This window comes from Aegilops tauschii, chromosome 1 (assembly GCF_002575655.3).
Source record: "Aegilops tauschii subsp. strangulata cultivar AL8/78 chromosome 1, Aet v6.0, whole genome shotgun sequence".
Taxonomy (NCBI): domain Eukaryota; kingdom Viridiplantae; phylum Streptophyta; class Magnoliopsida; order Poales; family Poaceae; genus Aegilops; species Aegilops tauschii.
In genome coordinates this window covers 2557589-2577403 of record NC_053035.3, presented here as the reverse complement: position 1 = coordinate 2577403, position 19815 = coordinate 2557589, and the positions used below count along the sequence as shown (strand labels likewise).

Below are 19815 nucleotides of genomic sequence, written 5' to 3'. Positions count from 1 at the left end.
TCTCTCAGTCTGTATAGCAGCCTGCAACACCACTCACATGACCATTCGTAATCATTGATGGAAGCGCACACAATGTAATGGAGAAAGATAACTGAGTACGTATCACTAACCTTGATGGCGAGTTGCATTGGCCGTTCACGAGGCCTTATCTCAGGAGCGGAGCTCGACTGGCGCGCCCTGATCTCCGGGAGAGTGCTAGGACAACGGATAAGTCCATCTCCAATGGCTATGGAGCCATGGGACCTCCCGCCACCAGATATCATCACCAGCTCTGGATCAATGGGACCCTGGCTCGGGTTAAAGTCCTCCCCTTTCCTCGCCTTCCCCTCATCTCTATATCTCACGAGCTTGTTGTGGGAGGAGATGTTGGTGAAGTTGTTTGCATCATCGAGGTCAGACTGAGAGAAAGCCTTGACTTTCTTGAAAGAGCCAGTGTGGGCCATGGCATACAGGTCGTACACCTCTGGCACCTTATCCGCCTTATTGTAGCGTGCCTGAAAGAGAGAAACAATGAAAATTGGTAATTAAAGGGCTCAAGCTAGCATGATGAATGAATTGCATGAATCATGAAGCAAACCACATACCCAGTTGCGCCCGAACTGATATAAGTTGGAGCTTCCTTGATGGTGTGGCACACCTTCCATTTGGGCACGTTTGTCCTTGGACTGGTTGTGGAGGGCTAGCCATTCTTGTGAGCACCACTCATCGACCAACACCTCCCAACAATCCATCCGATCCGCACACCATCTCGGAGGCGCCTAAGTTAGCAAATAGAAACTTCAGCGCTACGGCTAAGAATTACTAAATGAAGGAACTTAAGTAGAAGGCCTTAAGAATTACCTTCATGTACTACTCCTTACTCAAGAACTTATCGCGGCACGCCGGCTTGGTCTTCTTGATACCACGCAAGGCGTAGTAGTCTCGAACAGCCTGCACCCGAGCCTCGTGCCGCAAGTTCTGGAGTAGGCGCTTGCAGACGTTCTGGATAACATTTGCGCTGTCCTCCTCGTATCCCTCCTCACACCTGTAGAATGTCTGCAATCAAATGAGACAATATTGATTAGTACAATTAATAACTAGCTAGTTGAAGATTTTGAAATGTGTAAAGGAGAAATTACCCAGAACGTCCTGATCACCATGTCTGCCCTCGTGTCGCACACGACACCGTCGATAATGACATCCGGCGGGGCCGGGGCAGCCACGTAGTGCTCCCAGCTCAACCCAAGCTCTGGAAGCCGACCCTCACCAGGCAACGTGACAAACCCCGGGAAGTTTTGCCGGCAAAGAACTCCAAGGACGGAGTTGGGCCGGCGGACACTATGATGGTGGTCCCAACCCCTGCAGCATGACAAGGCCAACGCATTAGTTATTTGAAGAAACGTGAATGCAGAAGGTACAAAAATATTAAATGCACTTACGTACCTCTCCTCATCAGGGAAGATCAACCACCTCTGCTCGCGGGTCGCCGGCACGGACGGGAGCCGTGTAGCACCACGCTGGTAGACGGTGCCACCCTCCTCCTCAAGATCAGTCGGCTCCCCGCCATCATCAGCATGGCCACTCGGCTCCTCGGGCTGATCCGGCCAGGTACCCCATCCGAACGTGTGCTCCTCCGGGGTCTCGTGGGCCGAACTCTCGTGGGCCGAAGGCCAGTCGACCCGAGGCTCGTGGGCCCAAGACCCGTGGACCGGAGGCTCGTGGACCGGAGTCCGTGTAGCCTCCTCCTCGGACGAGTCCACCCTAGCAGTCACGTGCTCGGGTGAAACAGCTGGGGGTGGCGGCGAGGAAGGCGCCCTAGCAGTCACCCTACCTCCTCTCCCGCGACCACGTGCCCCACCTCCTCTCTTCCTACCTCGTCCCCTGCTGGGCACCGCGGTCGACGAAGAAGGGCCCGGCGGTGTGGACATACTGTCCAGCAACGCTCGGCAAAGAGGTACGTCTGGAATCGAAGACCTCAGACCACGCGCCGAGGAAGAAGGGGCCTTGGCGCGCTCCCGACCAGCGCCCTCCATCTTTCAACACCTGCCATGACAAACAGTAAATGAAATTAGTACAACATAAAAAAAAGACCGACATGAATAATAATATGTGTATCACTTAAGTGTATCATCATCAAGTACAACATTAAAAAATTTAATACCTGACACTACTAATAATCTCGATCAGTATCATCAATAAATGCATAATCATCATCATCATCACTATAATCAATGACGGGCTCATAGGGTTCAGTGGCATCAACATGTGCAAGGCCACCTTGACGTAATCGGTCAAGCAATGACAGGTCATCCGCAGCAGTAACCTCTTCTTGTTCCGGCTCTTCTTGTTCCTCCTCTGGGGTGATGTCGGATTCACTGTCGCTGTATACTTCAATGTTTTGGGGTGAAGTATAGCGGTTCTTGAAACGCTTTTTGGAAAGACGTGTCTCTTGGAAGAATTCTCCTTCATATGTGTTTGGGTTAATGTGAGGTTCATAATCCTCTTCCTTTGGGGGAGATAGTCTAGCACGTGGCGGCACTTCATAAACGACATCCCAACCTTACAGATTTGGATTAGTTTGGCAGGCCCACGGTAGATAGAATACTTGGGTCGCCTGTTGAGCCGTAATATAGACATCAGGAACATCTAAATGGGTGCTTTGGTTGATTTCAACTAGCCCTATATGTTCATGAGTTCTTCTAGTCTCCTTCGGCTGAAACCAATAACATTTGAAGACTACGACATTCGGTGGGTTTTCACCATAGAATAGAAGTTCATAAATTGCTTCAACTCTCCCATAATACTCGGTACCTCCTTCGCCGATAGCAGATACACAACAATTTGTAGACTTTCGGTCGGCCATAGATAGCTCTTTGCCATAGGTACGAAAGCGATACCCGTTGATGTCGTATTTGTCAAATGAACGGACCTTATAGTCAAAACCATTAGCGACTTGTCTCAATTCGGCGTCCATAGACTCTGAATTAGCCTACAAGTTTAATATGAAAGGATTGTTGCATTACGCACAAATTAGCGAATGAAACCGGGATAGCCGCCTACAAATTAGCCTACAAGTATAATAGAAATTACCGTTTGTTTGAACCAAGAGATGAAACCGGGATAGCCGCCACCTTGCTTTGCGAGAAGCTCATACTCTTCGACATAATCCTTTTGGATCACCGCTCCATACGAGAATAAGGCGACGTATCGACTGTATGAAATATCCAGGAATAAGAGCAGTTCAAAGGAAATAGAAGTTGCGAAACTATGTACCGAGAACTTACTCGATGTACGGCCGCACTTCTATCAGGTTGTTGAAGATATACAACGAAATGGTCCGCCATTGTTCGTTATCCAAAGATACTGGATTTGAAACACTGGCTGGTGCGAGATTCCCTTTGAATAGGCTGAGGTTGGATCCACCCTTTTTAGGGTCGTCAGCATTGTACCGAGGCTTCGGATTATGCAAATGACGATTTTTGGCTTCGTAGTGTGCTGTCATGAAGTTTGCCGCCTCCTCAGTGATGAATGCCTCAGCCATCGATGCTTCAATTCTACGTTTATTTTTACATTTTTGTCGAAGCGTCTTCTGCATCCTCTCAGTTGGGTAGCACCAACGATTTTGCACGGGCCCCCCCAATCTTGCCTCGGTCGGGAGATGCAAAATCAAATGTTGCATTGGATTAAAGAAGCCCGGTGGAAAGATCTTCTCTAACTTGCAGATCAACTCCGGCGCCAACTCTTCCATTTCTTCTAGCACGCCAGGCGATAGTTCTTTCGCACAAAGAACACGGAAGAAATAGCTGAGTTCTGCCAGTACTAGCCATTCATCCTCAGGGATGAAGCCACGCAACATCACCGGCATTACCCGCTCAATCCATATGTGCCAATCATGACTCTTGAGACCAAATATCTTCAATTTATCAAGACTGGCTCCCCTCTGTAGATTTGCTGCATACCCATCGGGGAACATCAACTGCATTTTCACCCACAAGATAATTTCCCTCATAGCCGGCCTTCCAAGATTGAACCATGCCTTTGGCTTCGTCCAGTTCTGCTTTCCTTTCAGTTCTTTCATGTTTTGTAACGGCCTATCACATAGCGCTTCCAGATCGACTCTAGCCTTAGTACTATCCTTTGACTTCCCATCTATGCCGAACAATGTACCAAAAAGTGCCTCGGCGATATTCTTCTCAGTGTGCATCACGTCGATGTTGTGTGGGCAAAGGAGGTCTTTGAAGTAAGGCAGATCCCATAAGCATGTTTTGTGAGTCCAAGCGTGCTTAGAATTATACCCGTTGAAGTACCCTGGACGCTCTGGATCTGGCTCGAGAGCGTTTAACTGAACCAGGGTCTGTTGGCCTGTCAATGCATGTGGTGCAGAGTTTTTGACAACTCTACCTCTGATGAAGTTCTTCTTGTCTTTCCTGAACTTATGGCGAGGATTCAGGAACTTTCTATGCATGTCGAAGCAAGAAAACTTGCGACCGGCCTGAAGCCAACGAAACTCAAGAGCTCCCTTGCATGTGGGGCACGGGAACCTTCCATGCACACACCAGCCAACGAATAGCGCATACGCCGGCAAGTCATGCGTCGAGTACATGTACCAGACACACATTATGAAGTTCCGTTTGCTATAGGCATCGTATGTCTTGAACCCATTATCCCAGGCTTCTTGCAATTCGTCCTTAAGCGGTTGCATGTACACATTCATATTTTTCCCCGGATAGTTGGGCCCTGGAATTATCAACGTCAGGAAAATGTTCTTTCTTTGCAAATCTGTCCGGGGGGGGAGATTGAGTGGAAAGACAAATACGGGCCAACAACTGTATTGGGCTGCCGTCATACCAAACACAATGAACCCATCCGTGTTGATGCCGACTCGAGGATGCCTCGGATCTGCCGCTTTGTCACCATGTAATTCATCAAACTTTTTCCACGCAACACCATCCAATGTGTGTACAATCATCAGATTCCCATCTGCATCTAGTTCGGTTCTTTTGCCCGTTTTGTGCCATGTCATCTGTCTGGCCGTCTCTTCGACCATGAAAAGACGTTGAAGTCTTGGTATGATTGGCATATATCGAAGAACACTAACGGGGATTTTGGTCTGTGTCTTCTCACCCATACCGTTGTCTACCACAACATACCTGGAAGACTTGCAAATGGGACAATAGTTCAAGTCCGCATAGTCAAGCCTAAACAAGACACATCCTTTCTCACAGGCATGTATCTTATCATAGGGCATCTTCAGTGCACGGAGGATTTTGTCCGACTGGTATAGGTTTGCAGGCATTACATGGCCTTTGGGTAGAAAGCGTCCAAATACTGTCATCATTGCATCGTAGCATTCTCTGCCCAAGTTGAACCGAGCCTTCAGAGCCATTACTTGTGAGATGGCATCCAACTGACAAAGCTCAGTGTGCTCATGGAGCGGACGTTTTGAAGACTCCAACATTTCATTGAAGGCCTTTGCAGATTCCTCCATCTCTTCGTCCGAATCCCGAGCATCATCAAAGTCTTGCACCATGTTTTCCATCCCGGTACCATGCTCGTCGGTGCGACGACGATCCACCTCAGCTCGGTCACGTTGGGCAGACTCACCATGAAATGTCCACACCGTATAATCGGGCGTAAAACCACTCTTCTGCAGGTGTTTGCCCATTTCAGCCCCTGTCCTCTTTTCCCAATTGCCGCACCGTAAACAGGGGCACCAGGTTTTCCTCTGGCCATTTGCAAATGCGGCTCGCACAAACCCCTTGGTTTTTGTGAACCATTCAGTGCTCCATTTGTTCTGACCAGTGTGACCGGTGTACATCCATGCACGATCACTCATCTTGACTTTCAGAGCTACTAGACACACAACAAATATATATATATATATATATATATATATATATATATATATATATATATATATATATAATTCACCATGTATGTATTCATCAGTTGATCTACTTTGTCAATTTTATTACGTCCATGCAACCCACACTCTAATAGGTAATGATAGGTCCTAATCCCACCCGAGTATGTTTAGATTGGGTTCATTTTCCCATGCTATGCCCCGGATCCTACGCAAAATTTTGGCAGCACCTCCCCGCTGTTCTCCTGATACACGTCTCTGTAATAAACAGAGAGGATGTGTACCCGGAGAACAACAGGGGAGGCACTGACGAAATTTATGCGTCGGATCCGGAGCAAAGCATATGGGAAAACGAACCCAATCTAAACATACTCGGGCTGTCCATGGATAGCGTTGGACAATTCGAAAGAATCAAGGTTATAAATATGCAAATGCATGCATATTTATAACTATGACGCTTTCGAACGGGAGACACATATTGGTTACGCATACTGATGATTCAAGACACATATATATCTAGCTACCAAGTTTCATCGGAATAGATCAAATAATTAATGGGGGAGGAGGACATGTCATTTGTGCTCACCCACGAACGAAGGGGCAGAGCTCGTCAAACGCACGGCGAGGTCGTCGAACACCAAACCTCGCAGCGATGAAACAACTGCACATTTAAAACTACCCGATCAACACAATTATATATGATGTTTTTCATAACAAAATCGAAAGATATATGACCTAACTAATAATTCACAAATATATGACCCCGTCGGCTTCTGGAAGGCCAAAGAACACCTTTTCAGGAGGTGTCGGGGGTCGGGGTGTCGTGTCGGTCTCGGGGTGCCGTGTCGGGGTCGGGGTCTCGAGGTCGGGGTGTCGGGTCGGGGTGCCGGGTCGGGGTCGGGGTGACGTGTCGGTGTCGGGGTCGGGGTGTCGGGTCAGGCTCGGGGTCGGGGTGTCGGGGTCGGGGTCGGGGTCTCGGGGTCGGGGTGTCGGGGGTGTCGTGTCGGGGGTCGGGGTGTCGTGTCGGTGTCGGGGTGCCGTGTCGGTGTCGGGGTGCCGTGTCGGGGTCGGGGTGCTGTTTCGAGGTCGGGGGGTCGGGGTGTCGTGTCGGGGTCAGGGGGTTAGGGGGTCGGGGGGTCGGGGTGTCGTGTCGGGGTCAGGGGGTTAGGGGGTCGGGTGTCGGGGTGGAGTCGGGGTGTGGTGTCGGGGTTGGGGGGTCAGGGGGTCTTCTCATTCTTCTACTACTTCTACTTCTTCTCATTCTTCTACTTCTTCTCATCCCCCGTCTTCTTCTTCTTCTTCTTCTTCTTCTTCTTCTTCTTCTTCTTCTTCTTTCTCCTCCTCCTCCTCCTCCTCTTCTTCTTCTTCTTCTTCTTCTTCTTCTTCTTCTTCTTCTTCTTCTTCTTCTTCTTCTTCTTCTTCTTCTTCTTCTTCTTCTTCTTCTTTCTCCTCCTCCTCCTCCTCCTCCTCCTCCTCCTCTTCTTCTTCTTCTTCTTCTTCTTCTTCTTCTTCTTCTTCTTCTTCTTCTTCTTCTTCTTCTTCTTCTTCTTCTTCTTCTTCTTCTTCTTTCTCCTCCTCCTCCTCCTCCTCCTCCTCCTCCTCCTCCTCTTCTTCTTCTTCTTCTTCTTCCCCCTTCTACTTAACCTAAACCTAAACTAAAAACCTAAACTAATTAAAACTAAACTATTTAAACTAATTAAACCTAAACTAATTAAACTAAATAACCTAAACTAATTAATTCTAAACTGAAAAAACTTAAACTAAAAAACCTTATCCAAACAGAAAAAAAACAAAAAAACAGAAAAAAAAAAATGGGAGGGGCTCACTGTGGGGGGCGGCGACGGGTCGGGGAGGGGCCGGCGACGGGGGGCCGGGGCGGGGCGGTGGAGGAGGCAGGGCGGCGGGGGCCCGGCCGGCGGGGGGCCCGGCCGGCGGGGGGCCGGGGCGGGGCGGTGGAGGAGGCGTGGCGGCAGGGGCCGGGGCGGCGGGGTGCCGGGGCGGGGCGGTGGAGGAGGCGGCGGGGGGCGCGGGGAGGCGGGGGGCCGGGGCGGCGGTGGGGCGCGGGGCGGCGGGGGGCCGGGGCGGGGGGCGACGGGGCGGTGGGCCGGCGGGGAGCCGGGGCGGCGGGGGCGACGGGGCGGCGGCGGCGGCGGCGGGGTGGGAGGAGAAGGGCGAGGCGAGGACGAAGTGAGTAACGGGCGGGGGGTACCTGCCGTTAGGCAAGTGCCTTTCTGCCTCTTTGCCGTCCGCTAGCGGACGGCAAAGAGGTGGGCCGTTAGAATTTTTTCAAACGAGCGGGCGGTGGGGGCCACCACACTCTTTGCCGTCTTCCAGCGGACGGCAAAGATTCTTTGCCGTCTGCTGGCAGACGGCAAAGAGCTGGCAGATGGAAAAGAGCTTCTTGCCGTCAGCCTTTTCTTTGCCGTCTGCTTATGTTTAGCTGATGGCAAAAAGCTTCTTTGCCGTTAGCTAGCAGACGGCAAAGAGCTGGCAGATGGCAAATTAGCTGATTCCAGTAGTGTTTGTAACATATCGCGAAGCAACAGGAATAGCACACGGCAACTGGAGGTTCACTCGAATATTTATTCGTGTGGGTATAGGGGTCAATATGGGTGTCCACGGCTCCGATGTTGATCATTGATCGGAAGGGGTTCCGGGTCATGTCTATACTTCACCGAACCTATAGGGTCACACGGTTAAGGGTCATCTATCTGCTGAATACTAGACAGGGAGTCTAAGAGAAAATCACCGAAAAAGTTTCGGACACCGAAAAGTTTCGGACAGCGGAATCATACCGCAGAGAGAGGTCATCGGATAAGTTTCGATAATACCGAAAAGTTGTTTCGGGATACACCATTAAGTCAAATTGGTTTCGGCACATGCCTGATAATTCTTGGAGGATGCCAGAATCATTCTGGAAGCTTTTTGGAATTTTCTGAGATAAAAACCGGAAATGTTCCGGAGCTGCCGGAGCCACTTCAGATGTGTTTCGCAGATGAAAATCACTAAAACCGGAATTGTTTCGGAACGCGTTGAAAATCATTTTAGTGGGTACTGGAAATTTTCTTAGCCCACATAAATATTTTCAGTTCGATCAGACGCTGAAAAATTTCGTCGTGAATAGTGAAAATCAGCTTTATGGTTACTTTATGGAAAGCCACCTTTTGGGGCTTTGCTCCAAAAGATCTTGGGGATGACATGGATGGATAGGAGCCATTTTTTGGGCCCCTCATGGGGGTGTGGCCGACCACATGGGGTATCCCCCCTTGGGGACCCTCTTGTTCCTTGGTTTCACTCCTAGGTCCTTGTGGAAGGACTTCATTCATGTGCATTTTGGGTTTTTTGTGAAACTACCCTACCCCCTTGGGATTTCCTATAAATAGAGGTGGAGGGGAAGCCCTCCACACTCATCCCTTGCTCTCATACACATGCCATGCATTATCTGGCTTCTTCTCTCCCTCCCACGAAAAGAGTTTCATAGAGCCGTAAGGCTGTCTGGGTTCCGGCAGGAACTAGTTCTGGACGGCGAAGCCCTGCCAGATAGATGACACCGTATGTGTGCAACTCTGTAGAGAGATCGTAGTTTCGGTCTTAGTTCGTGAGTGCCTCCCGAAGGGCTGTCCGTGTGACCGTTCGAGTTTCGAAGGTCCTCCCGAAGGGCTGTCCGCGACACCGTCCGGGGGGCTGTTCGACCGCCTCCTGGAGGGCTGTCTGAGGAGCAGATGAGGGTATACATCCTCGCGGTTGGGAGGTTGTAAATCCTAGCTGCGGGGATCTGCACCGCCGATCGTCATCGACTCTACTTCCCGCTGCGCTACGAGTCGGTAACGAAAAAGATCAAACCATGTATGCAGTCTCCATAGTGGTCCTGGGCTGGTGCGTAGGTCGAAATTTTTTGTTTTCTGCTGCGTTCCCCTACACAAAACCCCCAAACCCCCCCCTTTCAAAAAAAAAACAAAAACCTCAGCTCCTGCCAGGTGCTGACGCGTGGATGCCAATCGGTCCCGGTTGGTGGCACCAACCGGGACCAAAGGCCCTCCTGCCTGGGCTCCCCGCACCAGCCACGTGGACGACCTTTAGTCCCGGTTCGTGTAAGAACCGGGACTAAAGGGCTAGGGCATTAGTAACGACCCTTTAGTCCCGGTTCCTGAACCGGGACTAAAGGCCCTTATGAACCGGGGTAAAAGCCCCTTTTCCTACCAGTGCAATACAATACGTGCCATGCTTCCCCTGCTATCTCTAGGAAAGGACACCTCAAGATTGAACCCAAAGCTAAGCACTTCTCCCATTGCAAGAAAGATCAATCTAGTAGGCCAAACTAAACCTATAATTCGAAGAGACTTGCAAAGATATCAAATCATGCATATAAGAATTTAGAGAAGAACCAAATAATATTCATAGATAATCTGATCATAAATCCATAATTCATCGGATCTCGGCAAACACACCACAAAATAATATTACATCGAATAGATCTCCAAGAACATCGAGGAGAACATGGTATTGAGAATCAAAAAGACAGAAGAAGCCATCTACCTACTAGCTATGGAACCGAAGGTCTGTGGTAAACTACTCATGCATCATCGGAGAGGCAATGGTGTTGATGAAGAAGCCCTCCGTGATCGAATCCCCCTCCGGCAGGACGCCAGAAAAGGCCCCTAGATGGGATCTCACGGGTACAGAATGTTGCGGCGGTGAAAAAATGGTTTTTTGGCTCCTATGGATGTTTTCATGGTATAAGACTATATATAGGCAAAGGAGCTAGGTCAGGAGACCCTCGAGGGGCACATGAGGTAGGGGGCACGCCCTACCCCCTGGGGCGTGCTCTCCTGCCTCGTGGCCGCCTCGTTGCGTCTCCGACTTCATCTCCAAGTCTTCTGGTTTCCTTTTGGTCGAAGAAAGATAATCACGAAAGTTTCATTCCGTTTGGACTCCGTTTGGTATTCCTTTTCCGTGAAACTCTAAAATAGACAAAAAAAACAGAAACATGCACTGGGCTCTCGGTTAATAGGTTAGTCCCAAAAATAATATAAAATAGCATATAAATGCCTATTAAACATCCAAAACAGATAATATAATAGCATGGAAAAATAAAAAATTATAGATACGTTGGAGACGTATCAAGCATCCCCAAGCTTAATTCCTGCTCGTCCTCGAGTAGGTAAATGATAAAAACAGAATTTTTGATGTGGAATGCTACGTAATCTATTTATCCATGTAATTTTCTTTATTGTGGCATGAATGTTCAGATCTGAAAGATTCAAAACAAAAGTTTAACATTGATATAAAAACAATAATACTTCAAGCATACTAACAAAGCAATCATGTCTTCTCAAAATAACATGGCCAAAGAAAGTTATCCCTACAAAATCATATAGTCTGGCTATGCTCTATCTTCATCACACAAAATATTTAAATCATGCACACCCCCGATGACAAGCCAAGCAATTGTTTCATACTTTTGATGTGCTCAAAAATTTTCTATCTTCACGTAATACATGAGCGTGAGCCATGGATATAGCACTAAGGTGGAATAGAATATGGTGGTTGTGGAGAAGACAAAAAGGGAGAAGATAGTCTCACGTAAATTAGGCGTATCAACGGGCAATGGAGATGCCCATCAATAGATATCAATGTGAGTGAGTAGGGATTGCCATGCAACGGATGCACTAGAGCTATAAGTGTATGAAAGCTCAAAAAGAAACTAAGTGAGTGTGCATCCAAATCGCTTGCTCACGAAGACCTAGGGCATTTTGAGGGAGCCCATCATTGGAATATACAAGTCAAGTTCTATAATGAAAATTCCCACTAGTATATGAAAGTGACAAAATAGGAGACTCTCTATCATGAAGATCATGGTGCTGCTTTGAAGCACAAGTGTGGAAAAAGGATAGAAACATTGCCCCTTCTCTCTTTTTCTCTCATTTCTTTATTTGGGCCTTCTCTTTTTTATGGCCTCTTTTTTTTCTTTCTTTTTTTTCGTCCGGAGTCTCATCCCGACTTGTGGGGGAATCATAGTCTCCATCATCCTTTCCTCACATGGAACAATGCTCTAATAATGAAGATCATCACACTTTTATTTACAACTCAATACTTAGAACAAAAATGACTCTATGTGAATGCCTCCGGCGGTGTACTGGGATGATGAAGGAATTATGAACGATGGCTTTGCCACAAATACGATGTCAACTAGATGATCATGCAAAGCAATATGACAATGATGGAGCGTGTCATAATAAATGGAACGGTGGATAGTTGCATGGAAATATATCTCGGAATGGCTATGGAAATGCCATAATAGGTAGGTATGGTGGCTGTTTTGAGGAAGGTATATGGTGGGTGTATGGTACCGGCGAAAGTTGCGGCTGTTTTGAGGCTGGCAATGGTGGAAGGGTGAGAGTGCATATAATCCATTGACTCAACATTAGTCAAAAAGAACTCACATACTTATTGCAAAAATCTATTAGTTATCGAACGAAGTACTACGCGCATGCTCCTAAGGGGATAGATTGGTAGGAAAAGACCATCGCTCGTCCCCGACCGCCACTCATAAGGAAGACAATCAATAAATAAATAATGCTCCAACTTCATCACATATCGGTTCACCATACGTGCATGCTACGGGAATCACCTTAGTTGGTGGATTCTTCTTGGCCAGATCCTCAAAATCTCAATGCACACCACCAAGCAGTCCTCGAGGCGCTTCTCCTTCACCGTGGAGTCGACCCTAATGGTAGTTGTGTCGTCAGAGGAAGCCATAGCTGCGAAATCAATCAATGTTAACACATTTCATCACACAATGAAAAAAATATAAGAATCAAACATCAAAGATTACTTCTAAGCAAATTCATCATGGTGGACACTCTCGCGGATATTTGGACCTTCGGTGATAGTCGAGCTGGGCGAGCCCTTCACGTGTTATGAAGGTATAACAGGAAGAGCTCACCAAGATCGACCATTATCCTGAAAAGTCGATTTTTTCCTCCGAGAACAACTCTAATCGACCGCCGATGATGGTCGCTCTTTCTCTGCTCGTCCTACATGAGAAATATCATAGAGGAGGAGCAGAGGAAGGGCGTCCCCCCTATGACAACATTCGATAACATCTCTCATCTATCAAATAAGGTGGACACTCGATCTGGTGGTGGTATATATGATGGACACTGTCTCACAGGAATTTGAACTTTCGATGATAGTCAAGCTGGGCGAGCCCTTCATGTGTTATCACGTTATAATAGGAAGAGCTCACACAGATCGACCATCATGATCAGAAGTTGATTTTCTTCCACCAAGAACAACTCTCATCAACACACTCTCAAATATATATGGTGGACACTCTCTCCTGTGGTGGTATATATGGTGTCGTGCATACGAAGATCTATGGGACAGACAAAAGCCGCTTTGCGGTTCGACTAGGGAGATCAACAAGCACAAAGAGCAGAACTAACAATACACACAAAGATTGAGCTCAAGTACAAGGAGCACTGCTTGCCTGCAAGGATGCACGGGAAGTGCAGCTACGCGTGTAAATGAGTAAAGTGTCGACCTCTATAAAGGTAGCCGTTTGCCTCCTTTTATAGATGAACGAGTCACAGTGGAAAAACAAACTTTACACAAGGTAAATAGTGGCTACAATGCTATCATACCTAACTCGGACGGGTTAGGACAAAGGCATTAAATGCGCCGTGAGGTGTCGTGCTCGGACGGGTTAGGACAAAGGCATTAAATGCGCCGTGAGGTGTCGTGCTGGTGTTACTTGCCGGCAAAGATTGTCTCTCCTTCTGAGTCGTTTACCTAGCTACCTCATATTATCTGGACACGCCACCAGGACGGGTGTCATTAAAGTTGGTTGTTTGGCAGCAAGCTGACACGTGCTAACTATCTAACTATTTAAACATGTCTTGTTACTTGTCCGTGGGCAAGGTGGGACTAAAGTTTCCCTGGAGCCCGATCTTTACCTAGAGCACGACTCGGCAAGTGTTTATGTGCCAAGAGCGGCCCTCGGTACAGGTGCGGTTGGATTATAAATTAAAAAAAAGTGCCCGGTACAGGTGCGGTTGGATTGTAAATTAATAAAAAGTGCCGGCACCCATTCTTTAGGATATGGATTGCCATCATAAACATTCTCTGTCCGAAGATGAAGATTCATAGTGACAATACATATTCTTAATATTGAAGAAAAGCTTAATGTGGTTAGACTATCAAACTATTTAAACATCTCTTTTTGCTTGTCGGTAGGCGTGGTGGGACTAATGTTTGCCAAATCTTTGTTGAGAGGTGCTCTCGGCAAATAGGTGCAACCGTGATCATGTCGTTATTAGCCGCCGGATGTGCCGCATGGCATCTTTGGCGTGCGGCGGCTTCTTGGCTCCCGGCAAATAGTGCCTTTGCCGAGTATTGTCTTTTTGCCGAGGTCTACTCTTGGCAATATCATATGTTACTTTACCGAATTTCCGTGGTTTGGCTCTCGGCGAAGAGCCTAGCATCCGGCGTATACGAAAATTCCAGTAGTGACAGATGCACGTAGGGATGTAAATGACAAATAAACGGCGCCTGCAAGTCCTGAGATAGCTTTAGTTAGCTTGATAGTTCAACCCTCCCCCCCCCCCCCCACACAAAAAAGGAACATTATTGAACTGTTAGATATAAGTGGGTTTACGGGATTAGCCGGGTCCTGTTTAGATTGCTAGGTGCACAGGTTGATGACTAATGCTATTAACTCTTGAACAAAAAAAAATAGTGATTTATTACTCGATCCATGCTTCTCAAACTTTTGTTCTGATTACTCATCTTCGTACAAACTTGTTAAACAATCGTACCGGGTGTACTAAACTTGTTAAACCTGGCTTTCATCATTTCAACTCGGTTACGTACTGCCTAGATGGAAAATGATGCACGCAAGTTGCAGAATCAGACTTACAGTCCTTTAAATAGTACGTACAACAGTTGATTAATCTAGTGAAAGCGAAGTTTTGGCGAAGGCGCTAGCTAGGGAACATTGACTAGTACGAAATAACCACGTACGAAAGCGACCGGTGTGTATAGACCACCGATGATGTGTGTGGACAACGTGGTCGCTCGCGAGGCCACGCAGGTAACAGTGACGAGTCTTTGCGCCACGGTGCCTCCACTGCCAGCCAGCCACAACACCGCCACGGCGCCACTCCCCGGACATCATCTGGTGGTGCTATGTGATGGCGCTTTGTCTTACGCCAGCGAGAGATTGAGAGTGATCACTCGTACGTAGCTAGCTAGCTAGGGCTCTCAGGACTAACATATAACGTCACTTGTTAATTGGCTCAGCAACTAGTATTAACCTGGGCTTGGATCAAGCTATAATGAATCTGTAACCCGTCCCTTGATCGCACACACCTTTCAATTGAACAGATCTATCGATCGAGAGGATGGGGAGGGCGCCTTGCTGCGAGAAGGTGGGGCTGAAGCGAGGAAGGTGGACGGCGAAGGAGGATGACACTCTCGCAAAATACATTGCTGGGCACGGCGAGGGCTCATGGAGGTCTCTGCCCAAGAATGCGGGTAAATATGGCATAAGCTGTTTTGCTTGTTCAACTTAATTAGTTGAATCTTCAAGATCAGACAGACTACTTAACTAGCTATACCTTCATGACTAACATGAGGGAGTACTACAAATATGTTAATATGTTCCAGCTTCCCATTGTATTAATACTGCAGAGCTACTGAGGTGTGGCAAGAGCTGCAGGCTACGGTGGGTCAACTACCTGAGGGACGGGGTGAGGAGGGGCAACTTCTCTAAGGAGGAAGACGATCTCATCGTCAAGCTCCATGCTACATTAGGCAACAGGTACGGGCCTTGGATTACTCCACCATTAATAATATATATATATATATATATATATATATATATATATATATATATATATATATGGAAAATCCTTACTACCATCTGGCATATTAAGATCCCAGTTTTGCAAGGGGGTGATGTACTTCTATCGTCTTTATTTTCTTCGCATAGGGCATGTACGGTGCTGCTGTCTTAGGAGTGTCAAGTAGGATAAATGCCGAGATGGAGGAAAGAAATAATAAGAAAAGGCTTGTCTTCTCTTATTTAAGAGATGATATCTTAACACAATATATCTCATCATGTTTATAGCAATAGCTGGTTATTGAAGATATGGCTAAAATATAACCCATTGTAGAAAAATATTTTTGTCATCTCTAAATTACAGGCAACACTTGATATAAAGATTGTCTTATCAACCATTGTGCATGCCCTTATTAAGGGGATTAAGATTCCAAGAAGGTTTGAAGTTACCTTTTTAGTAATGGCAGGATTCTTACATTCATTAAGAATAAAATATTTGCTCGTAAATTAGAAAAAACCGAGCGAAAATCAAGTTGCCCAGTTGATTATGAAAAACTAGGTGAAAAAACATCACAACCGCTGAGCGGCGTATATAAGGTACCTCACTCACACCATTATAATGAGGGTTTTGCCGAGACAGCGCACACGCGTCATCATCATCGCTCCTCCCCAAGATGTGTCATCTCCATCCCTGAACCTTGACAAAATGACTTTGACTTCGCCGTAGGCGATCATGGACTCAACCCCACATTGAAGAGGCCTTATGGGGCTATATGAAGATTTGCATCATGACTCAGACACCTGCAACTAGACAGCCCAACTCCATCTCTGAGAAGAGCCGCAAAGGAGAACTAGGCACGGCTGCGCCGCAGAAGATCATTGAAAGAACCACCTGCTGCTCGTCATCGTACGCTACCAAGCCCCGCCAGTAGATCTTTGACTTCACGGCAGCAAACCAGCCGAGACAATCTCACAGACACATTCGAGAGGAGCGAACTACTTCAACTAATGTCATGTCTCTGACATTGCTCCCAATCATTTTTGCCATAGAAGCCCTGATGCCAACACCTACATGGAGAGCAACCTCATTGCCCACACAACACGAGGTCAAACACGCTCGATGCCGCCGAAATCTCTTGATCGCCGCCCTGACCTTCATCTGCCAGGCTGTGCCCTACGCAATCCACCATTGCCACCTTTCGAGGCCGCCACCCCAACATGCCACCACTCGCACTCGAGTTGCAACGTCACATGACCCGCAACCAATGCTGCTTAGGGAACCGACACCTAGACCATGAACGCCACACCACATCCTAGGCCTGTCAACCCGACATGCCACCACACACTCTTGACCGGCAATGACGTACGACGCAGATGATCGCAGTGCACGCTGCTCAAGACAACCACACGCAGACCACGAACGCTACACCCTATCTGGGGGCTCCTCCCAGACATACTGTCCAACCGCCTCTGCTAGGGCACGTTGACCGGGCTGACAAACCTGCAAACCAATTATCCCAAGATTTCCACGGAAGCGAAGGCCAAGCCGCTGCACCGCCTCATGGAGCTTCCTCGCGCAATGCTTTCGAAGGTCGCCGCCAAGGCACACATCAGCCGTTTGGGGCCGCTGCCCTGGCCTCCACCAGGAGAAACTGGTCGCACTAAGCACAATCTAGCTCTCCCAAGAAACATACCCAAGGAGGAAACGACGAAGGTGCTGCCGTATCCCACTCCGGAAACCATCTGGAGCTTAGGTTTTTACTCGGAGAGCCCAAGCCCCTAGTAGAGGAAGTGGAGTTCCACGGGGATGCCTCCAAGAAGGGAAACAATGCCCGAAAAACTGCCACCATCGACGGCACCCGATAGTTATGTTATGGCTTTTGCTTGGAACACACCAATACCTACATAGGCCTGCAGATCTGGACAAGTCAAAAGCGTCGGGATCATCGGAGCCGGTCCCCCTAGGCATCGTGACTTTTGTCGTCGACGACAGAGCTCAACAACTCTAGCACCCACAGGAGCACACCTCAAGCTACCCGTGAGAAGCCAGCGCACAAGCTGGGACTTCAACCGGACATGGATCGGTCGGATGAGCCCATCCCGGCCAGCACCACGACGAACAAGCCATGGGCCCGGGGCCCCCGCTCCAGCTTCCTCCTTGCAGCCCTAGCACCGAACACCGTCCGACAGGCCACTGCAGCTGTGGCGGATCCAGGAATTAAACTTACCTGGGGCAAAACATTTAAGGTCTAAATTTTTTGACGTACAAATGCATGCCTGCTCAACCAAACCTCATAAAACTCAAGTACGAAGCTAGATGCTCTCAAAATTAACATAACCAATAATCCGTAATAGTTCACCATTCCGGATAACTAGATAATGTAACAAACAAAAAAACACAAAATACAACACAAACATCAAGATAACTACTATCTCGCTGCTTGAATGATCCAGTCCCTAGCCGAAAATGTCCAACTCCATGTCTATAACTCACGTCACAGTCGCAAACATTGACTGAGGAGTACTTCCTGTTCAGGAAACAAAGCTTGTATTTCTATTTGCTTTGCATATTAGAAGCTTCATTAGACCTTTTAGATTCAGTATATAACCGAGAGAGACCCAAATAAGCAGCAATTGATTTTATTTTCTTATGGATTCCCTACATTACAACATCAGGAGGTTCAATAATTGGCTACAAGCCCATAAATTTAGGACGCTGACAATGCCCACACGTGTGGTGGGAGTAACACCCGCCGACACGCCCTATAAAACACAGATTACGTCACGTCACCGCACGCATGCATATGGGAATCTTTTTGAATTTCTAGTTTTTCAAATGTTTTATCTCTTAAATTAAAAATCCGATTGAAGATCCATTTTCACCATTACATCCATCGTGACGAGATCTTCGAAACTAGATCCCATATCAATATGTTTCGACGACTTGTTTTGGGGCTAAAAGTTGTCATGTCTATTACACATGAATTGCCATGGTATTTACACTGAAGTTGTCATGATATGTTTCAGCTATTTTTTTTCTTCTACCTTTAAATGTAAATTTTGGCATATTATAAAACGGGAATTAAGAAACTAGGCTTGCTATGAACCATAAACTAAAATTGCCATTGTGAATTACTTAAATTACCATGATACATGCACTAAATTTGACATGGTTCATAAAAAATAATTTCCATGCTCAAAAGTGGAATTGCCATGGTCAAAATACTAAATTTGCCATGATGGATACTCAAAATTGTCATGATGCATGCATTATATTTGTCGTGGTTAATTACTAAAAATTGACATGGTCAATTAATAAAAATTGCCGTAAAACGTAGTTGAAAATACAACAGTAGCTTTAAATCTAGAAGAAAAACATAGATAAAACATGTCATGACAACTTTAGTGTAAACACTATGGCAACTACAGTGTAAACATTATGGCAACTTTTGGTCAAAAAATCGTCGAAACATATCAACATGGGATCTAGTTTTCAAGATCTCGTCAAGACAGATTTAATGATGAAAACGGATTTTTGATTGAATTTTTTAATTAGGAGATAGAACATTTTTAAGCCAAAACCAAAAAGATTTTTGCTGATGTCATCTGTTTTGACGTGGCAAAAATGGATGGTAATGAAGGCGTGTGAGCCATGTTACTTCGTGCCACATGTGTGGACGTTAACATTAACGTAAATTTAAGGTTGATATGGGGAAAAATATATTAGATTGGACCGTTGAGTATACCTGCTGCGTTGCAAATTGCAACTTGACATTTGTGCGAGCTGATGTTGTTCCGCTGTCAGTCCTGCCTCACAAGTTCCACGTATGCCACACCGGGGACTACTTATCGTTCTCCCATTCGCTATGTGCCCAGCGTCCTGTGGGGCGAACTTCTGTGTCCGGCGACGGCGACGACGACAACTAGGTTAGGCGCTTGATTGGAGATTTTTCGGGATTTCCTGCTACATGGACGGCACTCGACATATAAGATATCGAATTTGGGCTGCAACTGGGCTGCTTCTATGCCTTTTTTACTTAAGTCTTAGACCACGTTACAAACGAACAATTTTCCTGTTGCATATCCATGCAGTCACATTGTCCATGCCATCCAAAATCGGGGTTGGACT

General features: G+C 47.0%; 1 protein-coding gene across 1 annotated transcript; it reads left to right on the top strand.

The window, feature by feature from the left end:
- Positions 1-15246: 15246 nt before the first annotated feature.
- On the top strand, positions 15247-16618 carry LOC123494399 (transcription factor Y1-like). The gene is made up of 3 exons (XM_073500962.1): positions 15247-15379; positions 15536-15665; positions 16414-16618. The coding sequence occupies exons 1-3, from the start codon at positions 15247-15249 to the stop codon at positions 16616-16618; spliced, it is 468 nt and encodes a 155-aa protein (XP_073357063.1).
- The last annotated feature ends 3197 nt before the right edge of the window (positions 16619-19815 follow it).

Coding starts and splice junctions, on each gene's coding strand:
- LOC123494399 (XM_073500962.1), top strand. CDS start 15,247: ATGGGGAGGGCGCCTTGCTGCGAGAAGGTGGGGCTGAAGCGAGGAAGG. Junction 15,380..15,535: donor GTCTCTGCCCAAGAATGCGG/GTAAATATGGCA, acceptor TTAATACTGCAG/AGCTACTGAGGTGTGGCAAG. Junction 15,666..16,413: donor CATGCTACATTAGGCAACAG/GTACGGGCCTTG, acceptor ACTTCGCCGTAG/GCGATCATGGACTCAACCCC.